We start from the raw sequence: 22,040 nt of genomic DNA, 5'->3' as shown, positions 1-22,040 counted from the left end.
GGCATCACCGACCACAAAAACACCACGGGGGGAATAAAAATGTCACAAAATAACTAAAACAGATGCTCATAGTTTTCATAAACACACCCGTGTGTCTTTGTAGCGGAAATGCACCGGTTCCTGATGACGTTAAAGGAGGAGAGGCGTTCAGCCAATGAGCGTCGAGCAGGCCGGTCATCATCTCCACACTGTTGACGCAATGGAGCATGTGTGCAGTGTCGCTCAGTGCTCACTTTGATGTCATTCATAAAGGCTGCTGCAAAGTGGATGCTCCGTGGAGACGTTGGAGTGTAATTATCTCGAGAGGTTCTCACGTAAGTATTCTATTTTTATTTTTATTTATTTTACCAATATCGAGTTCGAACCTGTTGGGCTACCATAGTTTGGCTAAGTTGACTAGCTCTCACTTGTGGTGCTACACACAACATTGGAAATATGTGTTTAAATGTTTGTGAAATAAATAGCAGCTCAATGGCTTTTATATGTGCTAACTGTTAGCTGGCGGTACAGAGTCATGTGAAACTAATTCACTTGACTTACTGAGGTCGTTTTGTGTGCCACTGAAAATCCTTCAAATTCTAGTCCATAGTGAAGATGTGAGTCAAAAGCTTTGTATGTGTTGTTTTGCTTTCCAGGATGGAGAACGGGGATGACAACGGTGTCCGGTTCCGTCACCGAAACATTGCCCAAATGCCCACCTCGGACCAGGATAGCCCAGGGAATGGCGAGTGTGGCCCAGGAGGGGAACACAATCAGTCCATTGGAGACAGTCATGTTAACAGCATTGGTAGGAATTGTTTACACTGGAGACAATCATTATTTGAATTTTGGTCAATTTGTAAAATTTAGCAGGGGATCAAATAGACAGGGAATTTTAATTGTGTTGAATCTGTAAATGAACACATTTCTAGTGTGTATTTCACCACGCTGCATATTCACACAATGTTTGTGTGTGTGTGTGTCTATTAAAATTTCAGGGAAATTTGAGGTGGAGCACATGATCAGCAAGAAGCTACAACTGCAAAAAAAAGCAGAGGTCAGCAGTTCAATCATTTGTTTGGGGGGGGAAGGTTCATCATGCTCATTCGAAAGTGACGTCAAGTTTCCTTCAATGTGAATCATGCTTGTGTCCTTGTTGTGCAACTTCATGTCTTTCAACACATTTTATTTTTACAGTTGATGAACACTCAATTTGAATTTATCTACATTTGTTATGTTTTTTCATAACCTGTTTAATTTGGTGGGAATTGTGTTGTTGTTGTTGTTGTTGTTTTTCACTCTTCACAGTGCCTGAAGAAGGACTTGATGCGTGAGTTTGACAACCGTGTCAACGACTTCATGGACAGCCTTATCGAGGAGTCGGCTGGACTGGAGCCTGCACCCCTGCCTGCTGGCTTCTCACCCCCGGACAAGGACAAGAGTAGACTCGGGTATGTGCAAAGATCACAGCACACAGCTCAGTGGCCTAGTGGTAGAGTGTCACTCACTGGCCACTTCATTAGGTACACCAACTCATAATCTGAAGGAAGATTAGGGCCGATCCGAATGATCCCTTTCGATTGATTAATGATATATGAATTATTGTGCCTTATAGCGTGACGTTATCGCTTCTGCCTCTTGAAATATATTTTGGCCATTGCAGGGATTTCCGACCTCCCCATGGCCAGGGCAAACAGTTTGTCAGCCGCAGGTCCCTCCTTGAGTAAGCGGAGAAATGTTCACCGCCTGACACTTGTGCTTCGCTATCAAGTGCTTCCAACTTGTTATTCATGCCTCCTCCTTTTTTACAGCGAGCTCTTTGAGGTGAACCACATCCGGACCATCTACCACATGTTTATTGCCTTGCTCATTCTCTTCATCCTCAGTACACTGGTGGTTGATTTCCTAGATGAAGGCAGGTAATACGCAAGAGTGGTTTCCTCATTTATTTATTTATTTTTTACTTTTGGGATATTAACCCGTCTGCTTCGTCTTTTCAGACTGGTGCTAGATTTTGACCTGATGGTCTACGCATTTGGACAGTTCCCACTGGTGGTGTATACGTGGATCTTTATGTTCCTTTCAGTTTTAGCCGTGCCCTATCCCCTGTTCAAGCTTTGGACACAGACCCAGTCCGGCTCTTCCGGTCACCATCGGCTTTACAGCTTTCTGTTTGGCTCCGTGTTCCTTCTCTACCAGTTTTTTGGCCTTGGTTTTTTACCCACTTATGTGGTTGTGGTCAACAGTTTGCCCCCGGCCTCGTGCTTCATCGTCATCCTGGAGCAGGTATTTTTTGGTGTTCTAATGGTAGTTGGAAGAGAATTACAGAAATTGTTGTGTCCATTCTGCATCCCAGGTGAGACTCATGATGAAAGCTCACTCCTTTATACGAGAGAATGTACCAAGAGTTCTGGCCTGGGCAGCAGACAAGTCAAGTAAGAGCAGAGCAATGATTGGTCGTTCCCTGTGAGTAAGCGTGATGTCATTTTTAGTCGCCAGTAAGTGGCAACATGGCCGCCCTTGAGATGGATAAAAGTCTCGTTAGTGTATCTATTTATTTATTTTTTCTAATGTCAAGTATTTATTAGTTGTTTAATATACCACATAACTGCTATTTATTTATTTTTTAATTAGACTCTTCTGTCATATATATATAGGCCCAGGCCCAGTGGTCCCCCGTGTTTCTCAGTACGTCTACTTTTTGTTTGCACCTACCCTTATCTACAGAGATAAATATCCAAGGTATCAATTATTGACAATTATCAGCACAACTAAAGATTGAGCACCTGAATTAACTGTCATATTTTTAACGCAGGAGCCCAACAATTAGATGGGGCTATGTGGCAACAAAGTTATTGCAGGTACCAATCCCACTTTGAAGTCAAGCTCAAATAATACGTGACCATTTGGCTCACCAATTCAAATTTGTTTTTTCCTCACAGGTACTTGGCTGTCTGTTTTATACCTACTATGTATTTGTGCGGCTCTGCATCCCTCAGTTCCGCTATATCAGTCTTCAGTTTTTTGACCTGAGGGCCATGGTCCTAGGAGTCTTTACCTCCATCCTGCCTGGTATGATCAGCCACTCGTTATTCAGCGTATGTTTTCTGAGCCACATTGAAGTTGTTGATTGTTTTTCAGGAGTGTTGGTTCTTTTCCTGGGTTTTTTTGCCTTCCTCCACTGTTGGCTGAATGCATTTGCTGAGATGCTTCGTTTTGGTGATAGGATGTTCTATAAGGTGCCTTCTGCTCACTCTTGAAATGAACTTCCTGTATGTGGTCAAAGTAATTCTTTTTAATTTCACCCCATAGGATTGGTGGAACTCAACGTCTTTTGCCAACTATTACCGTACTTGGAATGTAGTCGTTCATGACTGGCTGTTTTACTATGTGTATCGGGACTTCCTTTGGGTGAGTGTGTCTGAACTTTTTTTTTTTTTTTTAACCATCCTTATATTATCAATCTACAATTTCCCTCAAATTAATTTATGTAGACATAAATAATTCTGGAACATCTTAAATGTATTTGAGGTTAAACCAGCTTGTCACTAATGTCAACTTGGCCCTTGTGATTTCAGATCTCCCAGAAGCGCTTCCGAACAGCGGGCATGCTGTTTGTGTTTACAGTATCTGCTGTCGTCCACGAGTACATCCTTGCGATCTGCTTCGGCTTCTTCTATCCAGTCCTCTTCTGTCTGTTTATGTGCTTTGGAAGTAAGACGTCAACAAACATTGAAGCTTCCTGTTTTCTTCTGGAAGAACTTAAAAAAAGATGACTTCTCTTTACTTTTTGACAGTGATGTTTAACTTCATCCTCCATGACCAAAGGAAAGGTCCCATCTGGAATATAATCATGTGGACTTCCCTCTTCTTGGGCCACGGTGTCATCATCTGTTTGTACTCTCAGGAGTGGTATGCTCAGCGCTACTGCCCCCTGAACGAGGTATTACCTGACTAGTAATGTTTTTTTCTCCATTGATTGTGTAAATTTTAATGTTATATTTTCACTTCAGCCCTCCTTCCTAGACTTACTGCAGCCTCGGTCGTGGACTTGTAAGAGAAGTGTGATGAGCAATTAACAGGCTGTGACCCGGACTGCGGCTCTGACGCACAATCACATTGGCCAGCCTTTCTGTTAATATCCCGACACGTGCCATCTGCTGCTTTTCTTCGTTTATTGCACTACAATCAATTTGTCATAAGAATGTATGGAAGAGATTTAATAAGCCAAAGCGTCTTTATTCCCAACTCAAACTGCTGATGCCTTTTATTATATTTTCTGTGTGCCTACATAATATTTTACACATGAATTTCCAAATCCCCTTGACTTGATCCACTCCTTGTGCCAATAAGAGAGGACCATTCATTGGTGTGGCAGCTGTCATTATGCATAAATAATCCACACATGCAGTTATGGTTAATATTTAACAAAGCCAGCGATTGTATCCTGATCATAAAAGCCATTTCGTTTGGCAAGCCACATTCCGAGACACTCGCATAGTATAATATAAAAAGAAAATATCAATTTAATGTAATTTGTATCAACTATGTTTTCTATGTAATTTGTACTGGTTTGGCCAGACATTCTGTATCATTAAGATTTTTTGGGGACCAAAATGAGACTTTATCCTTAATGTGATCATTGTCTAATAATATGCATTTGTATCTGCATTCTGTCAGGATGTTTAAGCACTTGAATAATATGACTCGTTTCTCAGTATTAAGGGCTAGAATTTACCATCAGCGTTGACATTTCTGTTGATAAAATTATTCCTTGCACGCTTGATGTCGCTGATTGTATTTTTTTGTATTGTAATATTTCAACACAGGATGCGAGGCTTGCAGAGCATTATTTGTCCACAAGATGGCACTGTATTAAAGATTTACCTTTGTATCAGCTGGGGCGTTTGTTCATGGAAACTATTGAATGTACCGTATATGTAACAAAACACTTTTTATTTCATTTTAACTATTTTAGGACAGACAATATGCATACATTTTTAATAGAAGCAACATTATTACATTTATACATTTATTATTACAGAAATAATTTGTCACATTGTTTCAGAATACACTCAATTACAAAGTATTCGCTCACTTGCCTTGACTCGCATGACCTCTCATTCTTGATTTATAATGTTCGTCCTTGGTAGCTGTAACGATGCCAAGTTTTCTGGGAAGGCTTCCTTCAAGGTTTAGGCGTGTGTTTATTGGATTTTTTGGGCATGCTTGTAAATGCACTTTTGTGAAGTCACACCCTGATACTGGATGAGAAAGCCTGGCTCTGACATTTTTTTCTAAAATGGGAGTTTCACTCAGAGGAAATCATACATAAAACCTTCAACAAAAATATAGTTTGCTTTTTAACCACGTTTGCCCAATGATGTCGTGGAGCCTATTCGATTTATGCATAGATATTGATCTCTTATTAGCCACAAATATGGCATGCAAAAAAAAAAAGTTGTGCACACAAATTAGCATTTCTTATGCATTATTTGGACCCGAATATTTAGAGTGAAAAGTTGGAGAAATGTAATTGAACACTGTCACAATTCTTTTATGGGTTTTGAGGTCTGGGGTTGACAATCAGACTTTCACCGACTGTCAGAACCCCCGGGGAGGTGTTTGGGCCTGTCAGTCCGCACGAGAAGATGCGTTGGACGCCGACGGCCGGGGGGAAGAGCCAACCCATCCAACCCCCCGCCGCCTTGTGCAACACATCTTCTGTTCTGCGGTAAAGATGGCGGCGTCAGAGGGGGCGCGCAGTAGCCGGACCACGGGAACAGCATTTTGAAAAAAGCTCCACATTTCAGCAACACCTTCTCGTTCATCTTCTTCCTGGACGACGTGTGTTCCCCTGGAGTAAAGACGGTCGCTGTCACGCAGCGGGGGTGTTTTTTTTAAGGTTTAAAACCCGGGGGAGTTCTGGATTTCTGTGATTGCCGCTAAGAGCAGCTAGCTGTTTAGCCAAGGCAGCTAATACGCGATAGTTAGCGGTGAGAAGGAGGAGGGGGATTGAGGAACACTATTCTGCACGCACGCTCCTCCAGCGCACGGGAATGTGAGCCGGAGGCGCACTGGGGGTTTGCTCGCTTTGTCCCGAACGTCCTTACGACAAACTACCGGGATGGGACAGCAGGTAGGCCGCGTCGGTGAGGGCACATCGACCGGACTGCAGCCGCCACAGCCCCACGCGTCCCAAGTGAAGGGGAACCGGGGGAACGTCGCCGGGAGGAGACCCCGAGAACCCGGCTGTAACAGCGGCACACCACCGGGCAGGTCCGCTGCGATCAACGTGCCTGACCCGTCGATCAATATATTCACCAAGCATTCAGGTAAATACCTTAACAAGTGTTTGTTGGAAGTTGGCTTAATATTTGTTGCAACTTATTAGCATTGGCTAAGCAGGGTCGTGCTAGTTTGACGTTAGCGGAAATAATCTTAAGGAAATTTTCACTCTCTTTTTCATCTTCCTTCCTATTGTTTGCTCAAATTTTACATTATTGTTATAGATGACCTTCACGGGTATGTGATTTTAACAACACCGTAAATTCGATCATGATGTGACCTGGCGATGGCTAATTTTCGTTGCCTCCGGCGTCGATTGTTTTGATTTCCCTCTTGGATGCCATCATCTGATAGTCGCTTCGGTAAACAGTGATCCCTCGCCTCCGGAGGTTTGGTAGCGATTCCACCCCATTAACTTCATATAAGGATGGGTGGCGCTACAATCAACGGGTGTTTTTGTCATGCTCACTTGCATCCTGTCTCTTTTCGTCTACTGTTACAGCACACTCAGCAAGATGAATGCATCGTTTGATTCACTGTTGAATAATTTAGGTCACCTTCTGTCGTGACAAGATTACGCTCATTCACTCGAGATTATTCCCAAGTAATTGTTTTTTTGCAATATCCCAACGTCTGTCCTCCTATTGAGGGAGATTAGTGGGATCACCGCTTTCTTGGATGTCATGAATTAGATGAGTTTTTTTTAAAGAATAAACCGAGGGCTGGATTTACTCCGATTAACTTGGTGACCGGGTTTGAGTGTTCTGTACTACTTTCAAATTAGCAATTTAATTCATTCCGAGATCAAGTTTGGCGTAATTGTCAGCAAGTGACATTTTTTGTTGAATAGCAATTTCTGTTATCTCATCTCGAACAAGGACAGCTTTTTTCAATGAATTTGGAATGTGTCGAGTAATGACAATGGTACCTTGGGCAGCTATTCTAGTTATTAATCATCAGAATAACAACTCACGTCATGGAGATGACAGGATGCCTGCTAGCTAGTTTGGATGTTGTCATCTTAGTCTTTTGACGCTTTTACTTTTGCTGTGACAATACAGGCAAGGCATCCTGCATTTCTAAATTCAACTTGTTATCAATAGTGTTGTGGACAAGGACACACAGACAATGGGGACTTTTGGGAATGGATAGGATTTCCCGTCCCTGGCCGTATCAAAACTAAGCCCAAGAAGCACAGACTTACTGAGTGCAGGAGGAGTATTCTGCTTTCTCATGCCGGGAAACAAGAGTGTCGTTTTTATAGAAGTCATACTGCCTGCCACTCTGCAAGGGAAGATTTTTGTCTTCAAAGTCTATAATAATAGAACAAGGAGAGAATAAGGACCAAAGTCTTTCACTGTCTATTAAAGGGCTTTGTCATTGAAATGCGGTGACAGTGATGAAGAATTGTTATTCTTTGTGAAAGGAGCTATTTGTTTTAATTCACTGCCTGAAGTGTCAAGTCTGTGCTTATGTCGATTCAACTAAAATTATGTAGGTCTTATTTGATCCCTTTGGTGATTTGTCAAATTTGCTCCAGAATTTCTTCCATCTTCTTTTTGTTGTTTAGAGTTGTTATAATGAGTGCACGGCCTGATAGTCTTACAGTATTATGATGATGACCCTTCATTGTTAGCATAAGCAATATGTATAAGTTATAGTAAACATGAATGTGGAATATTTCTCATAATTTATTTTTCGTGCCAGTCTTTAAGGAACACGTCTGTTGAGGTCACGCCCGTATGTCGCTGCCCTGTCCCTTTTGTGAATGTCGAGGGTCCATCTTGCATGCCGACGCTTCAAAACAGTCCAATGGACAGATAAGAAACAGGAAAGCTTTGCTATGAATCCCCTCATGCGCTGCTGCGGTCGTGTTCCCCCCCCCCCCCCCCCCCCCCCCTCGGAATTCATTCATGACAAGGTGAGTCACTTCCTGTCTCGAACTCAGGTGTGCCGAAAGCAGACTCTCTCTCTCGAGACATTATTTATTCAACAGCTCTGACTTCCTCTACCTCACCAGAAAGAGTCATGTGACCTGTGACGTCATAGGCAAGCCAAATTCTGAATACATATTTTTGGATTTTATTTAATTCACTTGAATCTGTAAAAATAACTTCTTGTCTTTTGTTCACTCTGACCTGATCTTAGACTCGTAATAAATGCATATGTTGAAGCACTTTTATGTCCTGGCTAGACGACAATGCCTGGATCCAGGATCCATGGATTTAAGCTGATTTGCATCAAGGGTGAAATAGGATTAGAGACAAATCCACTTTTGCTTTGACTGTGTGCTAGTAAAGCCTTAATAACCAGAGCAAGCCGCACAGCAGCCATAACATAATGTGTGAGAAATCCTATATTTAGCTACTGCAACTTGATTAGGCCTCAATAAACCAAATTTGTCCAAAACGTGTTGGTCAGTGAGGCCAATATCCACCAGGAGGAGCCATGGCCGCACCTTCTCTTGGTGGATAAAAAAAAAGGCTTTCTCACCAAGTAAGAATGTAGGTGAGTGTGATTGTTAGAGGTAAAAAGGTTTTGATGGGTTCATGTTTGAAAATTAGCAGACTTTACACCCATTTGAAATTACTCCTATTTTGCATATAAATGATAATTTGCAGAATATTAAAAAGCCATCAGTTTATTTTTTTTTATTTTTTTAATGGAACGTTCTTGTCACAGCATGCCGCTTTACTGCATCGCTGCCTTGAGCTTTAGCGTCGGCTACCAGCCAAGCTTCTTTAGTTCCCCAAAAACCGCAGTCTTTTAGTCCTTGGCTCGGACTCTCTCGCAGCTTATATCATTAAAGAGGCGGGATTAATTAGAACAGCGCGTGGTTGGCTGTACAGATGGTGAAACCATTCCATGCATCTGTCATCCTAAGAACACAAAATGTTTTCAACTTTAGAGCGAGCTCCACAGCCAAATTGCTGGAGTGGCTCGTGTTTAAGTAGCGGCTTCGCTACAAGGCTTAGCTGTGATGGTGCTGCGGAGGGGGAGAAAAAAATAGATAGTGTCGGAGAGGGCAAGTCCCGCTGCCAAGCCTGTTAAACATTGATTGGCTTCCAGGATCAGTCCTCTGTTGCTGGCATTATCCTTGCTGTTTATCTTCTGGGTTGCAGGCTGGAGAGTTGGCTTGGAATTTCCATGTATAGTACACACATAGGAGATATTCAAGTTGTGTGTGTCCATGTGTGTGTGTTTCTGGCAGATTTCCAGTAACCCCCTTGGCATGTAATGTGTTCTTTTGAGTTCAGTTGCATCGGCGTGGAAAATGGAGTACTGTGATCTAAAAGTATTTCTACCGGTGTTACCGTAATTTTCGGACTATAAGTCGCGTTTTTTTTCATAGTTTGGGGGGGGGGGGCGACTTATACTCAGGAGCGACTTATATACATATATATGGGTTTTTTCACTTTTTTGAGCATTTTATGGCTGGTGCGACTTATACTCCGGTGCGACTTATAGTCCGAAAATTACAGTAGTGTGGAAGTCAGACAATTCTGAATGTTGATGTCAAGCCATCTTTTTTCACCGCTGCCCTGTGGCACACTTTGGATATCTTGTCACATGCTTACCCAGTGACGGATAGACAAGCGTCCTGACTTTTACTTAAGGTCTCTGCGCTATCTTTGGATTAGCGAGCCATTAGCAAGGACATTAGCTTTGCTGGACTGATTTTGGCGAGATCTTAGGCTCATATGAATTTAACATTCAAACTGTACATCATTTTACGATAATGTTACATACTCTTTTTAGGAAGAGAACCTTTGCCTTGTTTCTAATGAATACTTTACTACTGCAATTTTACGTTGGTCATTATGGTGGTATTTGGAGAGCCAAATATTTTTGGGGGATTGGTACAGGTGTAAGATAAATAAATAGAAAATGAACTTCTGCCATAAAAAATATTCTGGAATGAAACTCGAGGTTTTCGAACACATCTGTTGAGGTGTACAACGATAATTGTCATTTGAACACGCTTCGTGATGAAGGTTACATGTCCCGCGACTCATTACTCATGTTAGCAATTAGCATGGCATCTATAATCACGCTCTGAGGCTGTGGTAGGACCTAAATGTTGCAGGGTCATCTTTGTCAGAACCTCCACAGTCCAGCATAATGTGTTCCATGACGCTGGCTGACTCCCACGTTTTTCTTTTACCTCCACTTTCTCAGCGTGGTTCTTTAACTGTTTCAAAGCGTTCAAATGTTGAGGTTTTTGAAGTATCTCTGACCTCCATGCCTAAAAGTATTTCTTTTAATCTTACTTCAGCTTTATCCTCTCTTGCTTGTAACAATCAAACTCCTTTCTGTCTTTGTCAGCCGCAGGAGCGCCTCGAGCCAAATCTCGCTTATGTAATCTTTTGTGCATGTGGCGATCATTGTATCAGGTTTGACGATCGGCTTCCTGCAGGCAGGCAGCCATCTTTTGTCTACACCAACATGCACTGTAGAGTTATTCCTGGTGTCATGCTGCTTTGTTTTGTTGACTAGCAGCTAAAATAATCACTTACCTACATAGTCATGAGCTGTAGATACATTAGTTTTGTTATTTAAGGGTGTCCGAATTGTGGCACGCTTTCTAATTTCTGGACCTGGATTCGACACCTCTGTTAATCGGTCATATGAGCAGCTGCCGGATAGGTCCAAGTCAATGGTGTCACAAAATATCAGGGTCACCTCTCTCCCGGCTGCTAAGTCGCCTTCTGGTAAACTCCACACAAAGCAGTTTCTTCAAGAGGACGCATATGCTACGCTAACAACACACACACACACACACATGCAAGGTGACAACCAACTGCTCAATCAAGTAGATGTTACGGTGTTAGCGGCTTGAGTTTGGGCCAAATGGGAAAAAAGCAACCTGCTCTATCGTATATCTGTCACATGAAGCATTGAAGCGATTTTGACGATTTCACATAATTGAGTAGTATTAATCTCATTAAAAAAACATTCCTCGAAGTGAGTTGGATATTCAGCTATGTAAGAAGAGCAGCTATGACAGTTGGCTTCACGTCACTTGCAGTTGTGTGTGCAAACACACACACACACTCATTCATTCCCAGTGGGACAAGACCAGCCATCTGCTGTTGACTGCAGCTGTAGTCCGAGCCTCCAACTCCACACGCACATAGCCCAGCTCCCATCTTTCCAACGTCACGATCTACTCCGCCTTAGTCCCCAGACTTCCACCGAAACATATGTCTTGGATCCTCCCACAATCCCATGTGTCATCCCTCGCATCACACGGGGGCATCAGTCATGGCTCTCTCTCTGCTTTCCACGTGTATCAAAACGTGAATTGGATTCTTGCGCAATGTTTTGGTGGATAAACTTCATGGGTAAGGGTGAACTAGCTTTTTCAAACCCTTCGCATTTCTTCCATCAATACTTGGATTACCTACTTTGAGCCAGATCATAAAGCTCAAGGATGTACTGGGAACTGTGGCTGAGCCAGATCGCGGCTAGTGCAGAACTGCAGCGCATGCTGGTCCAGAACAAAGGTGGGGCATCTTGTGCGTGTTTTGAATTCATTGCGATGTGTAGGCGAGAAAAATTGTTTTGGGGTGATTTGTCTATCAACTATTATTATTTCCCCTCCAGCAATTCTGGATGGACAATGAAAACTGGGCTTTGTTTGGATGTTGATAGCTGACAATAGCAAAAAAATGTGGTGAAATACAGTAGATAGGTGTTCTGTCATGCGTCAGCTAATTTCATCACCCTCCTCTCCCACTCCCGCTGCAGCTGTCCTGACACGCAGCGGCTTTAGCAGCAGTTGTTCATCTCCGCTACTCATGTTCCGCAAGTCAATCTTTGTGGGTGTGAGGTTTTCTTACCTACGTACATTATCACCGCGCTCCGGTCAGGTAGCGTCACTCTCATCCCAGCCCCTCCCTTTTTTGGTTTCTTTAAATACGCAGACGGTGCTAGCTCAGATCATACCTGACCTTAGGGGGGTGATTGCTTCAAGAGTCGTTTTGTCACGAGTAATGGTTTTAAGGTGCCTGCAGGCAAACAGTTTTGAGGAAGACTGGGTGGCCCTTAGTGGCCAGAAACTTCGCACTGGCTTTAGAGAGAGTCCTAGGCCTGGAGAAGCAGGTACACACCAGCTTGATCAGGAAGATTTAGAGTCATCCCATATTTGCAACGTCAGCTGTCACATTTGATGTTTATTTCTTTTGACTAATTATTTCCCTTCTTGTTTGTCTTTTTTTTTGGTTATGCTTTTTCTCCAGAAGCTCTCCACAGGCCATTTGGGCTGGATTCTGCAGCCCTGACAGAAGCGGTACGCTGGAGCTCCAAAGAGAACCTCCTGGGGGCGGCCGAGAGCGACCCCAACCTGTTTGTTGCACTTTATGACTTTGTGGCCAGTGGGGACAACACACTCAGCATCACTAAAGGTAAACACACAAATGTATTTCAATGAAATGTACAGGACTGTCTCCGAAAATGAGGATATTGTGATGAAGTTCTTTATTTTCTGTAATGCAATTAAAAAAAACAAAAATTAAATGATTAAAATCTTCCAATATTTCAGTTGATTTGTAATGAATCCAGAATGTATTACATTTATTTTATTTTTTAAATTGCATTACAGAAAATAAAAAAACTTTATCACAACATTCTAATTTTCGGAGACAGTCCTGTATATTGGGTAAATCTAGGAAAATTAAATTTGCATATTTCATTAGATGCAGTTGCACGGTCACGTAAAATAAAAAATAAAAGGATTTAGAGTGCTCAGTTTACATTTTCAAAGAAGTTCACTTTAATCCCAAAAGATTGGCATCATTTAAAATATTTAAAACGACAATAGACTTTGTAAAATCACAGCTTCACAGTTTTGAGGTGAGGCGTTCCAAATTTAACGAATTACGGTGATGACGTTTCGCCATGACGTGCTTAATCCTGTTCGATAGAATAATCTGGATCATCAAAAAGGATTGTTGCTACGTGACGTGATGTTATACCAACACACGCCTCCCACACCTTTCCATGGGAGCACGTGTTGCAACACAAGTGCATAGTGATTTCCTTACCTGGTAACTTAACAAGTAAACACTTGAGGCCATGCCGATGATTGACAGGTCATTCAAACCCTGAGAAACGGTTTCATGAAAAGCTTTACAGTTACACCATTGGAATGTTGTGTGTCAATAAAGCTATAGGTTAATAAGAAATGTTGGGACACCTGGCCGTGACATGGAAAAGAAAATATAGAGATGATTTGAAATTTGACATCCACAGGTGGGTTACTTTGAGCAGGGAGTATTTGACCACAAGCACGAATTAGCTGCTCGGAGTCATCAGCTCGAAAGTCCAAGGCGCCACTCAGTATTTCCAGTCCTGCAAAGGAAATTAAAGAATGGCGGAGTGGATATTCAAAGTAGTTTAGTCGGTAACGTAACAGCGGGCTTAGTCGTATTTATTTCCAACGCTCATCATAATCGCAATTGTTTATTGGTTGCAACGACCGTTTCCCGGACAGCTGGTTTTGGTGTGTGTGTAAATGATGCGTCATGTTCACTGTGACTCACCGGTCCGGACGTTGAGCTTCTGTTTAATAATCGGAGGAACTCTCATAGGGCATGGAGCTCTTGGAATAATAATGGCGATGAACTCGACGACTTCCTGCTGCACTGCATCATCATGTGGCTTTACTTTAGTCAAAAAGAAAAAATATATATATATTTTTTTTTTTACGCCCTGGCTCTGAGTAAAATATATATATTTCTTTTTGCATATGCAAGTTGGGGTTGTTTATTTTCTGTCCAGTGAATAGGTAACTAGCCATGATTGAATCACGCCCTTCCTTGGTTTCGAGGAGCGCGTGCCTTTCCGCTCCCTCACGTCTCCGCGCTCTGACGTCAAGAGACAGACGGAGACGAGACGCCAAGTCACTACATGTCTGCTTCTGCCCGGCGCTCGCATGGCATCTTGGCGCTTATTATTGTTGCGCAGCTTTTGATGTCGTTCAGTCACACTCGCAATCTGTTCAGACCGCTCCCGGTTTGTTTGTGTTGTAGTCGTGTCCATCAAAGCATCCTCATCCAACATTCTTGCCTGATGACAAGACTCCATGTTGAGTTTCTCCTTTTGATTTGATTTTTTTTTTTTTTGTAATTAGATTCAGTCTTATGGCTTTCTAATTTTGATTCCGCATCTTGACTATCTTCGGGGCGCATATAGGATTAGGCTGGTGGTCTCGGTCATTTTGACCCATTTTTTTCCCCCCACCAATATTACTTTAATCAGAGGCTGATGTTTTCATTTAGTCTGCATTTATTTAATTATTTTGTTCCCCTCCCATCCCAAGCTTCTTCTAGAGCAAAGCCTTTTTTTTTTTGATTAGTTTTTTTCTTTAAGAGCTCGTGATGTGAAAATATTCACAATTTATAGAATTATTTGTCACACAGGAAGAACATTTCATCTTCTGTATGCCCAGGGGAGAAGCTGCGTGTGTTGGGCTACAACCAAAATGGAGAGTGGAGCGAAGTCCGTTCCAAGAACGGCCAGGGTTGGGTCCCTTCCAACTACATCACACCCGTCAACAGCCTGGAGAAGCACAGCTGGTACCACGGGCCCGTGTCACGCAGCGCCGCCGAGTACCTGCTCTCATCCCTCATCAACGGCAGCTTCCTGGTCCGAGAAAGCGAAAGCAGTCCCGGGCAGTTGTCCATTTCCCTTCGCTACGAGGGGAGAGTCTACCACTACCGGATCAACACTTCCTCGGATGGAAAGGTAGCATTAGCTAGCTGGTGGTTAATAGTTTGGGTGATTCTGATTTCCCTTCCTCCGCCATTCAAGGTGTATGTGACATCCGAGAGCCGCTTCGCCACCTTGGCTGAGCTGGTCCACCACCACTCCACTGTAGCCGACGGCCTGGTCACCACACTGCATTACCCGGCACCCAAGTGCAACAAGCCCACCGTGTACGGCGTGTCCCCCATCCACGACAAGTGGGAGATGGAGCGCACCGATATCACCATGAAGCACAAGTTAGGTGGCGGCCAGTACGGCGAGGTGTACGTGGGCGTGTGGAAGAAGTACAACCTCACTGTCGCTGTCAAAACACTCAAGGTGAGAAGATTTTGTCCCTTGATTTCCATTTCATTATCTGCCAATGAGCAGAATTATGGTTGTAAGTCGCCACCTGCTGGTAGACTATGGTAATGCTGTCTCACTTTGCTCAACCGGTCTAACTGAAAATATTCACTCCTCTTAAAATTATTCTAACATTTCTCTCCTGCTTCTTTAATGACAGGAGGACACCATGGAAGTTGAGGAATTTTTGAAAGAGGCTGCTGTCATGAAGGAGGTTAAACATCCAAACCTAGTTCAGCTTCTTGGTCAGTATCTTGTCTCTCTCTACCAATTTCCATTCCCTGAAAAATATTAAAGTTACCTCTCCCACAGGTGTGTGTACGTTGGAGCCCCCGTTTTACATAGTGACGGAGTACATGCCGCACGGCAACCTTCTGGACTACTTGAGAGACTGCGATAAGGAAGAAGTGAACGCAGTGGTCCTTCTCTACATGGCCACGCAGATCTCCTCGGCAATGGAATATTTGGAGAAAAAGAACTTCATCCACAGGTGAGAAGAAAGCACCAGATGCTATTCTGTGTGAATTCAAATGAAATATTTGGGGTTTCTGCTATCAGGGATCTCGCGGCGAGGAACTGCTTGGTCGGTGAGAATCACGTGGTGAAGGTAGCAGACTTTGGTCTGAGCAGGTTGATGACCGGTGACACCTACACTGCACACGCTGGGGCCAAGTTCCCCATCAAGTGGACTGCGCCAGAAAGCCTCGCTTACAACACCTTCTCCATCAAGTCCGACGTGTGGGGTGAGTAACATGCACTCGTTCACGTCAATAATTCATCTCATCGTACTCCTGCTCACATGGCCGATGATCCACTTTGTGTTACAGCGTTCGGAGTCCTGCTATGGGAAATAGCCACCTATGGCATGTCTCCATACCCAGGCATCGATCTGTCTCAGGTTTATGATCTTCTAGAGAAGGGCTACCGAATGGAACAGCCTGAGGGATGCCCGCCAAAGGTCTATGAACTCATGAGGGCATGTAAGTAGATTTTATTTTTTTCAAGTCATTGTGATTATGACTTGAACTCACTTTCGTGATTTTCGTTTCTGCTAGGCTGGCAGTGGAATCCACTTGACCGGCCATCGTTTGCAGAAATCCACCAAGCCTTTGAAACCATGTTCCATGACTCCAGCATCTCAGAAGGTAGCGTCTCGTCTTTTAAAACAAAGTTGTTGTTTTTTTAAACTGAAAATTCTGACTTCAGATTGGTTGATATACTTGACCTTATTTTTTTTTCTATCTTTTTTTTTTTTTTCTTCAGAGGTAGCGGAGGAGCTCTGTAAGACAGCATCCTCCGGTCACGGCAGTCCTCTGCACTCTTTCGACACTCCCTTATTGCCCTCCAAATCCCGCACTATCTTCAAGCACACGGAAAACAAGGAAAACATCGAGGGCGGGCTCGACGGGAGGCCAGACCACGGCACGCACGCTCCCTCAGGTACAGCTAGACACGCTTACCTCGCCACCAAGCAATCAGGTTCACCACATTACAGGCCCGCAACGGTTCCGGGTCACCTTGACGCCAAAAGCCAACTGCAGCGTCGCCAAGCCCGCCGACTGAGGAGAAGGGCGGTCATTTTTCTCCCCGATTGATCGATCACCTTTCTGTCCATTCCCAAGTGTGCATTTTAGGCAATTAGTAATTTAGTTATGAGTTAAGGCATGTTGCTGAGCACAAATTTCAAAAATGTTCCATCGCTATGTTGATAATAAAATGTTGGTCCCGTGTGCTTGTCTGTGACGCATGATTGTCTTTCTGTCATTGTTCCTAAAAACTTTATTGACCCACCCTCAAGTTCATCAAAGCACTAAGCATTAATCATATTAAAAGAATAAACAAAACTGCTCTGTCTGTAAGCATGCGGAACAGTTTACAAAGCCACAAAACTATCTTGACGTAACATTAAATGCTGCATAAAAATTTGACACTGACTGCATTTATAACATGTGAGTAGGTTTTCTTGCACATGCGTAATTTTACCCATCGAGCTTGGAATTTTGAGTGGTTAGCATGTTTGCTTCGACCTTCCTATAGTAGGTGGAGTTAACATGTTCTCCCTAAACTAATAACACGCATGTTTGGTTAAAGACTGAATTGTCCCTAAATGTAAATTAGGCTTCACCTCTGACCCCAATGAGGACAAGTGCTATAGAAAAGAAATCATTACCTGGAAGAATCTAAAAAGTTTATTTTTTCTCTTCGTCTTTAGGTTGGACTTCTTTATTAGGAAGCGAAGGACGCTCAGGCAGTTCCCCAGCGCTGCCCAGAAAACAGCAACCCCGTGATAAGTCTCCCGGGAGTCTTTTAGAAGACGCTCTGGACACAGGCACGTTCACCCGAGATCGCAAGACTAGCTTCTTCAGCTCCTTCATCAAGAAGAAGTCGTCGTCATCGTCTTCCTCCTCCTCCTCGCCGTCTTCCCAACACCAACAGAACCTCCCGACGCCTCCCAAAAGGAGCAGTTCCTTTCGGGAGATGGAAACGCAACCGCACAAGAAATATGAGCCCACTGCTGATTTCAGCCCCCCGCCTCCGCTACCGCAGTCGGACAGTTTAGGTGGCTTCTCCGCTTCCCCCTCTCATTCCCACGGCGAACCCGCCCAGACTCAATCGCGCTGCTGCGGGGCCGCATTTGGACAGAAGCCCTCCAGCGGGGGAATTGTCTCGCAGGTAACAAGCGGTAGCGGCTGGGGAGGACTTGCCGGATTTTTTACCCCCAGGCTTATCAAAAAGACCCTCGGGCTGCGGACAGGGAAGGCAGTCTGCTCAGGGGATGGTGGAAACATGGTTGGGGGGCCTAAGCCCTTACCCAGGTCCAATTCTACCTCCTCAATGTCAGCCGGGTTGCCGGATCTGGAACGTATTGCTTTGACTTTACCCAGGAACCGCAGTGCTAAGACTCCTCTGGAGAGGACTGCTTCAACCACCTCCCAGCCAGAGAACGGGGCTACTACACGTGCCCCCGAAACTCTGCTCAGGAGGATGGATGAGGGGACCGCACAGATCAGGGAAAGACCCAAAGCCAAGCTGCTACCCCGGAGCGCTGCCGCAGGAGGGAGGGCGCCCGGAGTCGGGGGGGAAGTCGGTGAATCGGACAGTACGTCTCGGGTGAGGGAGGGTAGAGATGACGGCGGGGCAGGACTGGAAAGGCAGCAAAGCTGGTCGTCCCCCTCAAAGATTTCAGCGGCGTCAACGTGCGCACAAACGCACAACCACAAAGTTCCAGTTCTCATCTCCCCCACGTTGAAGAACAGCCCGGGCGACGTGCACCTCGTGGGATTGGACTCTCAGGGGAACCGCTTCAAACTGCTGTCAGAGCACCAAGCCGACCGGGACAGGCCGCGACTGGTCAAACCCAAATGCGCCCCGCCTCCTCCGCCGACCTTCCGCGGCATACAACACTCCTACAGCAGCGAGGGAGAAGAGCAAGTAGCAGCAGGAGCGGTGGAAGTAAACGGAGATACTTTAAAAAGTCACAGGTCGGGCCGCTTGCCGGGTGGAACGACCACGAGCAGACCGTCAGTGCCACCGCCGCAAGTGCCTCCTGCTACGTCCACTAAAATGGCCAACGGGGCGTCACACTCCAAAGTGGCCCTGCGGCGAACCAGACAACCGTCGGAGAGGGTCCCGCTGGAGCGGATCAACCGCGAGGCCCTCCTGGAGTGCGCCGAGTGCCTGAGCAGCGTCCTCCATACCAGCTCGGAAAGCCCCTCCAGCAGCCAAGTCCTGGACGCCGGCCACCAGCTGCTGGACTACTGCTCAGGTTACGTGGACTGCATCCCCCAGACGAGGAACAAGTTTGCCTTCCGAGAGGCGGTGGGAAAACTGGAGCTCAGCCTGCAGGAGCTGAGAGCCTCGTCCTCAGGTGGCGGAGGACTGAACTGCTTGGGCTCCAACAGCGTACTGGACAACCTGCACAGCTGCATTAAAGAGATCAGCCATGTAGTCCAGAGGTAGCCGACGCTAACCGCCATCTTTAACCGTTTCGGGACATGACAACAATGTGTAAAGTACCTCAGAGAAATCACGACAAACTGTCAGCTTTTTTTATTGTTTACAGTTGTTTCATAAAACGCCAGTGTGGACACTTCTTTTTCGGCTCCGTCTGACCTGTACATATTCTGACAACCGCGTCGGCCAAAACAAACACGGTTCAAGTCCAAAAGGTGAAATGTTTGCCTCGCGTCGGCCATAATCGTGAAATGAATGTCGAGCGTGCGTCGCCAGCACAGATTGTCGCTCTGCTTGTGTGTCCGTCTGTCGATTGTGTTCAGCCTTACTGACTGGCAGACGGTGGTTTGCTCCTGTCCAGCTTAATGTTTCATGAATGTGAGACTCATCGCTCGGGTGAATTGTGTTGGAGCGTTTTGCATCGTGTCTAGCAACTGAGGGACCATGACTAATTATTGGAAGCCATTTTAACTAGAGCCTCAGCATTTTGTTGGTTTGATTTACAACATGGGCTCTATGTTTTATAATAGGGATATGGGTTTGACCTAATTTCCTTGATTGACTATGGTATCAATTAACTAATTGACTGCTGGGTGTTTTAAAAGGAGATTACCGGTTGATTGGTTTTCTCCATTTTGAACCTTCATTTATATACATGGCGATTTATTTCTTTTTAATCATTCACATTTGGCAGGATTGCTAACAACACCGTTCTCTGGTGTGTCAAATTTTAAAGACATTTTCAATTTACATTCACTTTTAATGATTGTCTATCCCTATTTTAAAACAGTACAGTACTTGGGATTTACGAATGGGTCATGAATATTATCGAATCTTAATACGCACAAATCAAGTAAATTTATCAACTTAATCACAAGATATGGGGGAAAAAAATTGGTAAACTATACATTATGGCGGTGTACACCATTGGCCTTTTTCAGTGCTGAATTATGAAAAAATGTCATTTCTCCTCAGTATTCAGAGAAAATGAATGTTTGTTTTTCGGCCTACAGCATGAATGAATTTCACCCCTGCCACGTCCTTAAAAGCATTTCAATGTTGATCTCTGGATGTCCTTCCGCACCGCATTTCATTCTTGAGAGGAGCACAGGGTAGCACACCACTAGGCCAATTGGGACAGCTTCTTTTTTTTTTTTCTCCAAGTGTACTTGCATCTTCTGGGTCAGTGCAGGACTCCGTGTAGCCTTTGTGGTCTCAGTGCCTCACGTCTGCAATTTATGAAACACAGATCAAACACACTGAGTGCTCATCACACTAATCACACAGTTGGAACTCTTTCTAGGCTAATCCACAGTCTGTCTCGAGCACATGAGCAATTTGTACATTATTTGGGTTAAAGAATGATTTCTAGAATGTCTATGTATGAACTTGAATTTTAATTTATTTTTGTTTTTATTATTATTAAAAGCACAGCGCTATTTTAGGCGGGAGTGGGCGGGGACTTAATATTTGTTTTGTTTTTTTCAAATCCGGAAAACAGTTTATGTTGTCGTCACAGCAAGGGTGGCAAATTTTGCATTTCTAAAAACAAAATTTCTACTACTAGTACTTTGAATTTAAAACACACACGGGCACCCTGATAGGACAAAGGGTCCCCAACCCTGAGGCCTATTCATCTGCTTTCTGAATGTATTCTGAAGTCATCAAATGTTCATCAGCATGAATATCTCATCTCTTAAGGTGCCGTTACATTATTTTATTTTTTTTCTTCACAATTTGTAGTCCAAGCTGCTTGGCTACTTATTGAGCACAAGCTGCAAGAATTGTACATGTATGCACAAGTACGCAGAGAGCATGTTGTCTATTTGGGCTCACAGCTTAATGTACACTGGATAAGGCCTCGTACATTTGCATGTGAAACACTGCAGGTCCATAACACATACATTTACGTATATTGTGAGTCTCAAATTACAAGCAAAATGTCGTTTTTCTGTGATTCTTGGTGCCTTTTATGTGAGCAAATTTCTTTCAAGAATCTACAGCCTCATAAAAACATGCATGTGTCATAGAAATATGACTTGCTTTACACATTTATTACTTATCCTGAGCTACTTCATTTTTCCATCATTTTCTTCTATTGATCTATTCTCTCATGTTTAGTGATGGAGTGTCATCAAAGATGGAAATAAAATTGTCACCCTCCCCTACATTGAAGTAACAGGGTCTATTAATAAATTGAGCTTTGTCTTCATATCTCATGCTGACATAATGTTCACTTTTCATTCTTTTTTGTTGATGCACTTGCCTTCATTGTCCTCATGTTTGTTTTCTTTCACGCCTTTACTCCCTATCTTGGAAAGTGCTCTGCAGCTCATCTTTATACCAAAGTGTTTCAAGTGCAATGAAAGCCAACGCTCACAGTCAGAAACGCCATCATGGAGTGTGTGAAACTACACATGCATTAAAAAAAATATATGTTAACACATTTGTTTAAATGTACAAATTATATATTTGTTTTTTTATTATTTAAAGCTCACATATATTACTGTGAAGTTTGCTTATCAGTGTTAAGTCTATTGTAAATAATAAAGATATTGATTAATATTGTATCACTGTTTCATTGGTCTTTTCATGCCAGTTGCTTAATATTGATTAAACTGTCGTAAGACATCAATATTTATTATGACCTTATTTTTATATTATTTTAATAAAACACCTATTTTACAAATATACTTTAGGAACCCGTG

General features: G+C 43.7%; 2 protein-coding genes and 1 long non-coding RNA gene across 7 annotated transcripts; 2 read left to right on the top strand and 1 right to left on the bottom strand.

The window, feature by feature from the left end:
* Positions 1-181: 181 nt before the first annotated feature.
* Positions 182-4,915, top strand: soat1 (sterol O-acyltransferase 1). The gene is made up of 16 exons (XM_061298230.1): positions 182-314; positions 636-787; positions 978-1,036; positions 1,288-1,430; positions 1,643-1,702; positions 1,791-1,898; positions 1,980-2,265; positions 2,336-2,414; positions 2,637-2,721; positions 2,795-2,840; positions 2,922-3,051; positions 3,121-3,218; positions 3,292-3,390; positions 3,558-3,693; positions 3,777-3,922; positions 3,993-4,915. Exons 2-16 carry the CDS (start codon positions 637-639, stop codon positions 4,056-4,058), a joined length of 1,692 nt encoding a protein of 563 aa, XP_061154214.1. The 5' UTR covers positions 182-314; position 636; the 3' UTR covers positions 4,059-4,915.
* Positions 4,916-5,702: 787 nt separating this feature from the next.
* abl2 (c-abl oncogene 2, non-receptor tyrosine kinase) lies at positions 5,703-21,902 on the top strand. Of its 5 annotated transcripts, none has more exons than XM_061297245.1 (11): positions 5,703-6,314; positions 12,513-12,674; positions 14,720-15,015; positions 15,082-15,354; positions 15,539-15,623; positions 15,691-15,868; positions 15,937-16,121; positions 16,206-16,358; positions 16,434-16,523; positions 16,642-16,818; positions 17,591-21,902. In XM_061297245.1, the coding sequence occupies exons 1-11, from the start codon at positions 6,107-6,109 to the stop codon at positions 19,336-19,338; spliced, it is 3,555 nt and encodes a 1,184-aa protein (XP_061153229.1). In that variant the 5' UTR covers positions 5,703-6,106; the 3' UTR covers positions 19,339-21,902. The 5 variants fall into 5 exon arrangements, with proteins under 5 accessions (XP_061153229.1, XP_061153230.1, XP_061153228.1 ...); XM_061297246.1 differs by having other exon boundaries at positions 16,642-16,849; positions 17,631-21,902; XM_061297244.1 differs by having other exon boundaries at positions 12,510-12,674.
* LOC133166882 (uncharacterized) lies at positions 13,025-14,110 on the bottom strand. Its single transcript, XR_009717870.1, has 2 exons — positions 13,812-14,110; positions 13,025-13,620 (listed from the first exon to the last, which is right to left on the bottom strand). It is a non-coding gene; the product is annotated as an uncharacterized LOC133166882 (long non-coding RNA).
* Positions 21,903-22,040: the final 138 nt, after the last annotated feature.

The sequence above is a fragment of the Syngnathus typhle genome, linkage group LG14 (genome assembly GCF_033458585.1).
Source record: "Syngnathus typhle isolate RoL2023-S1 ecotype Sweden linkage group LG14, RoL_Styp_1.0, whole genome shotgun sequence".
Classification (NCBI taxonomy): domain Eukaryota; kingdom Metazoa; phylum Chordata; class Actinopteri; order Syngnathiformes; family Syngnathidae; genus Syngnathus; species Syngnathus typhle.
The sequence above is the reverse complement of the archived record's forward strand: the minus strand, read 5'-3'. Positions and strand labels throughout refer to the sequence as shown.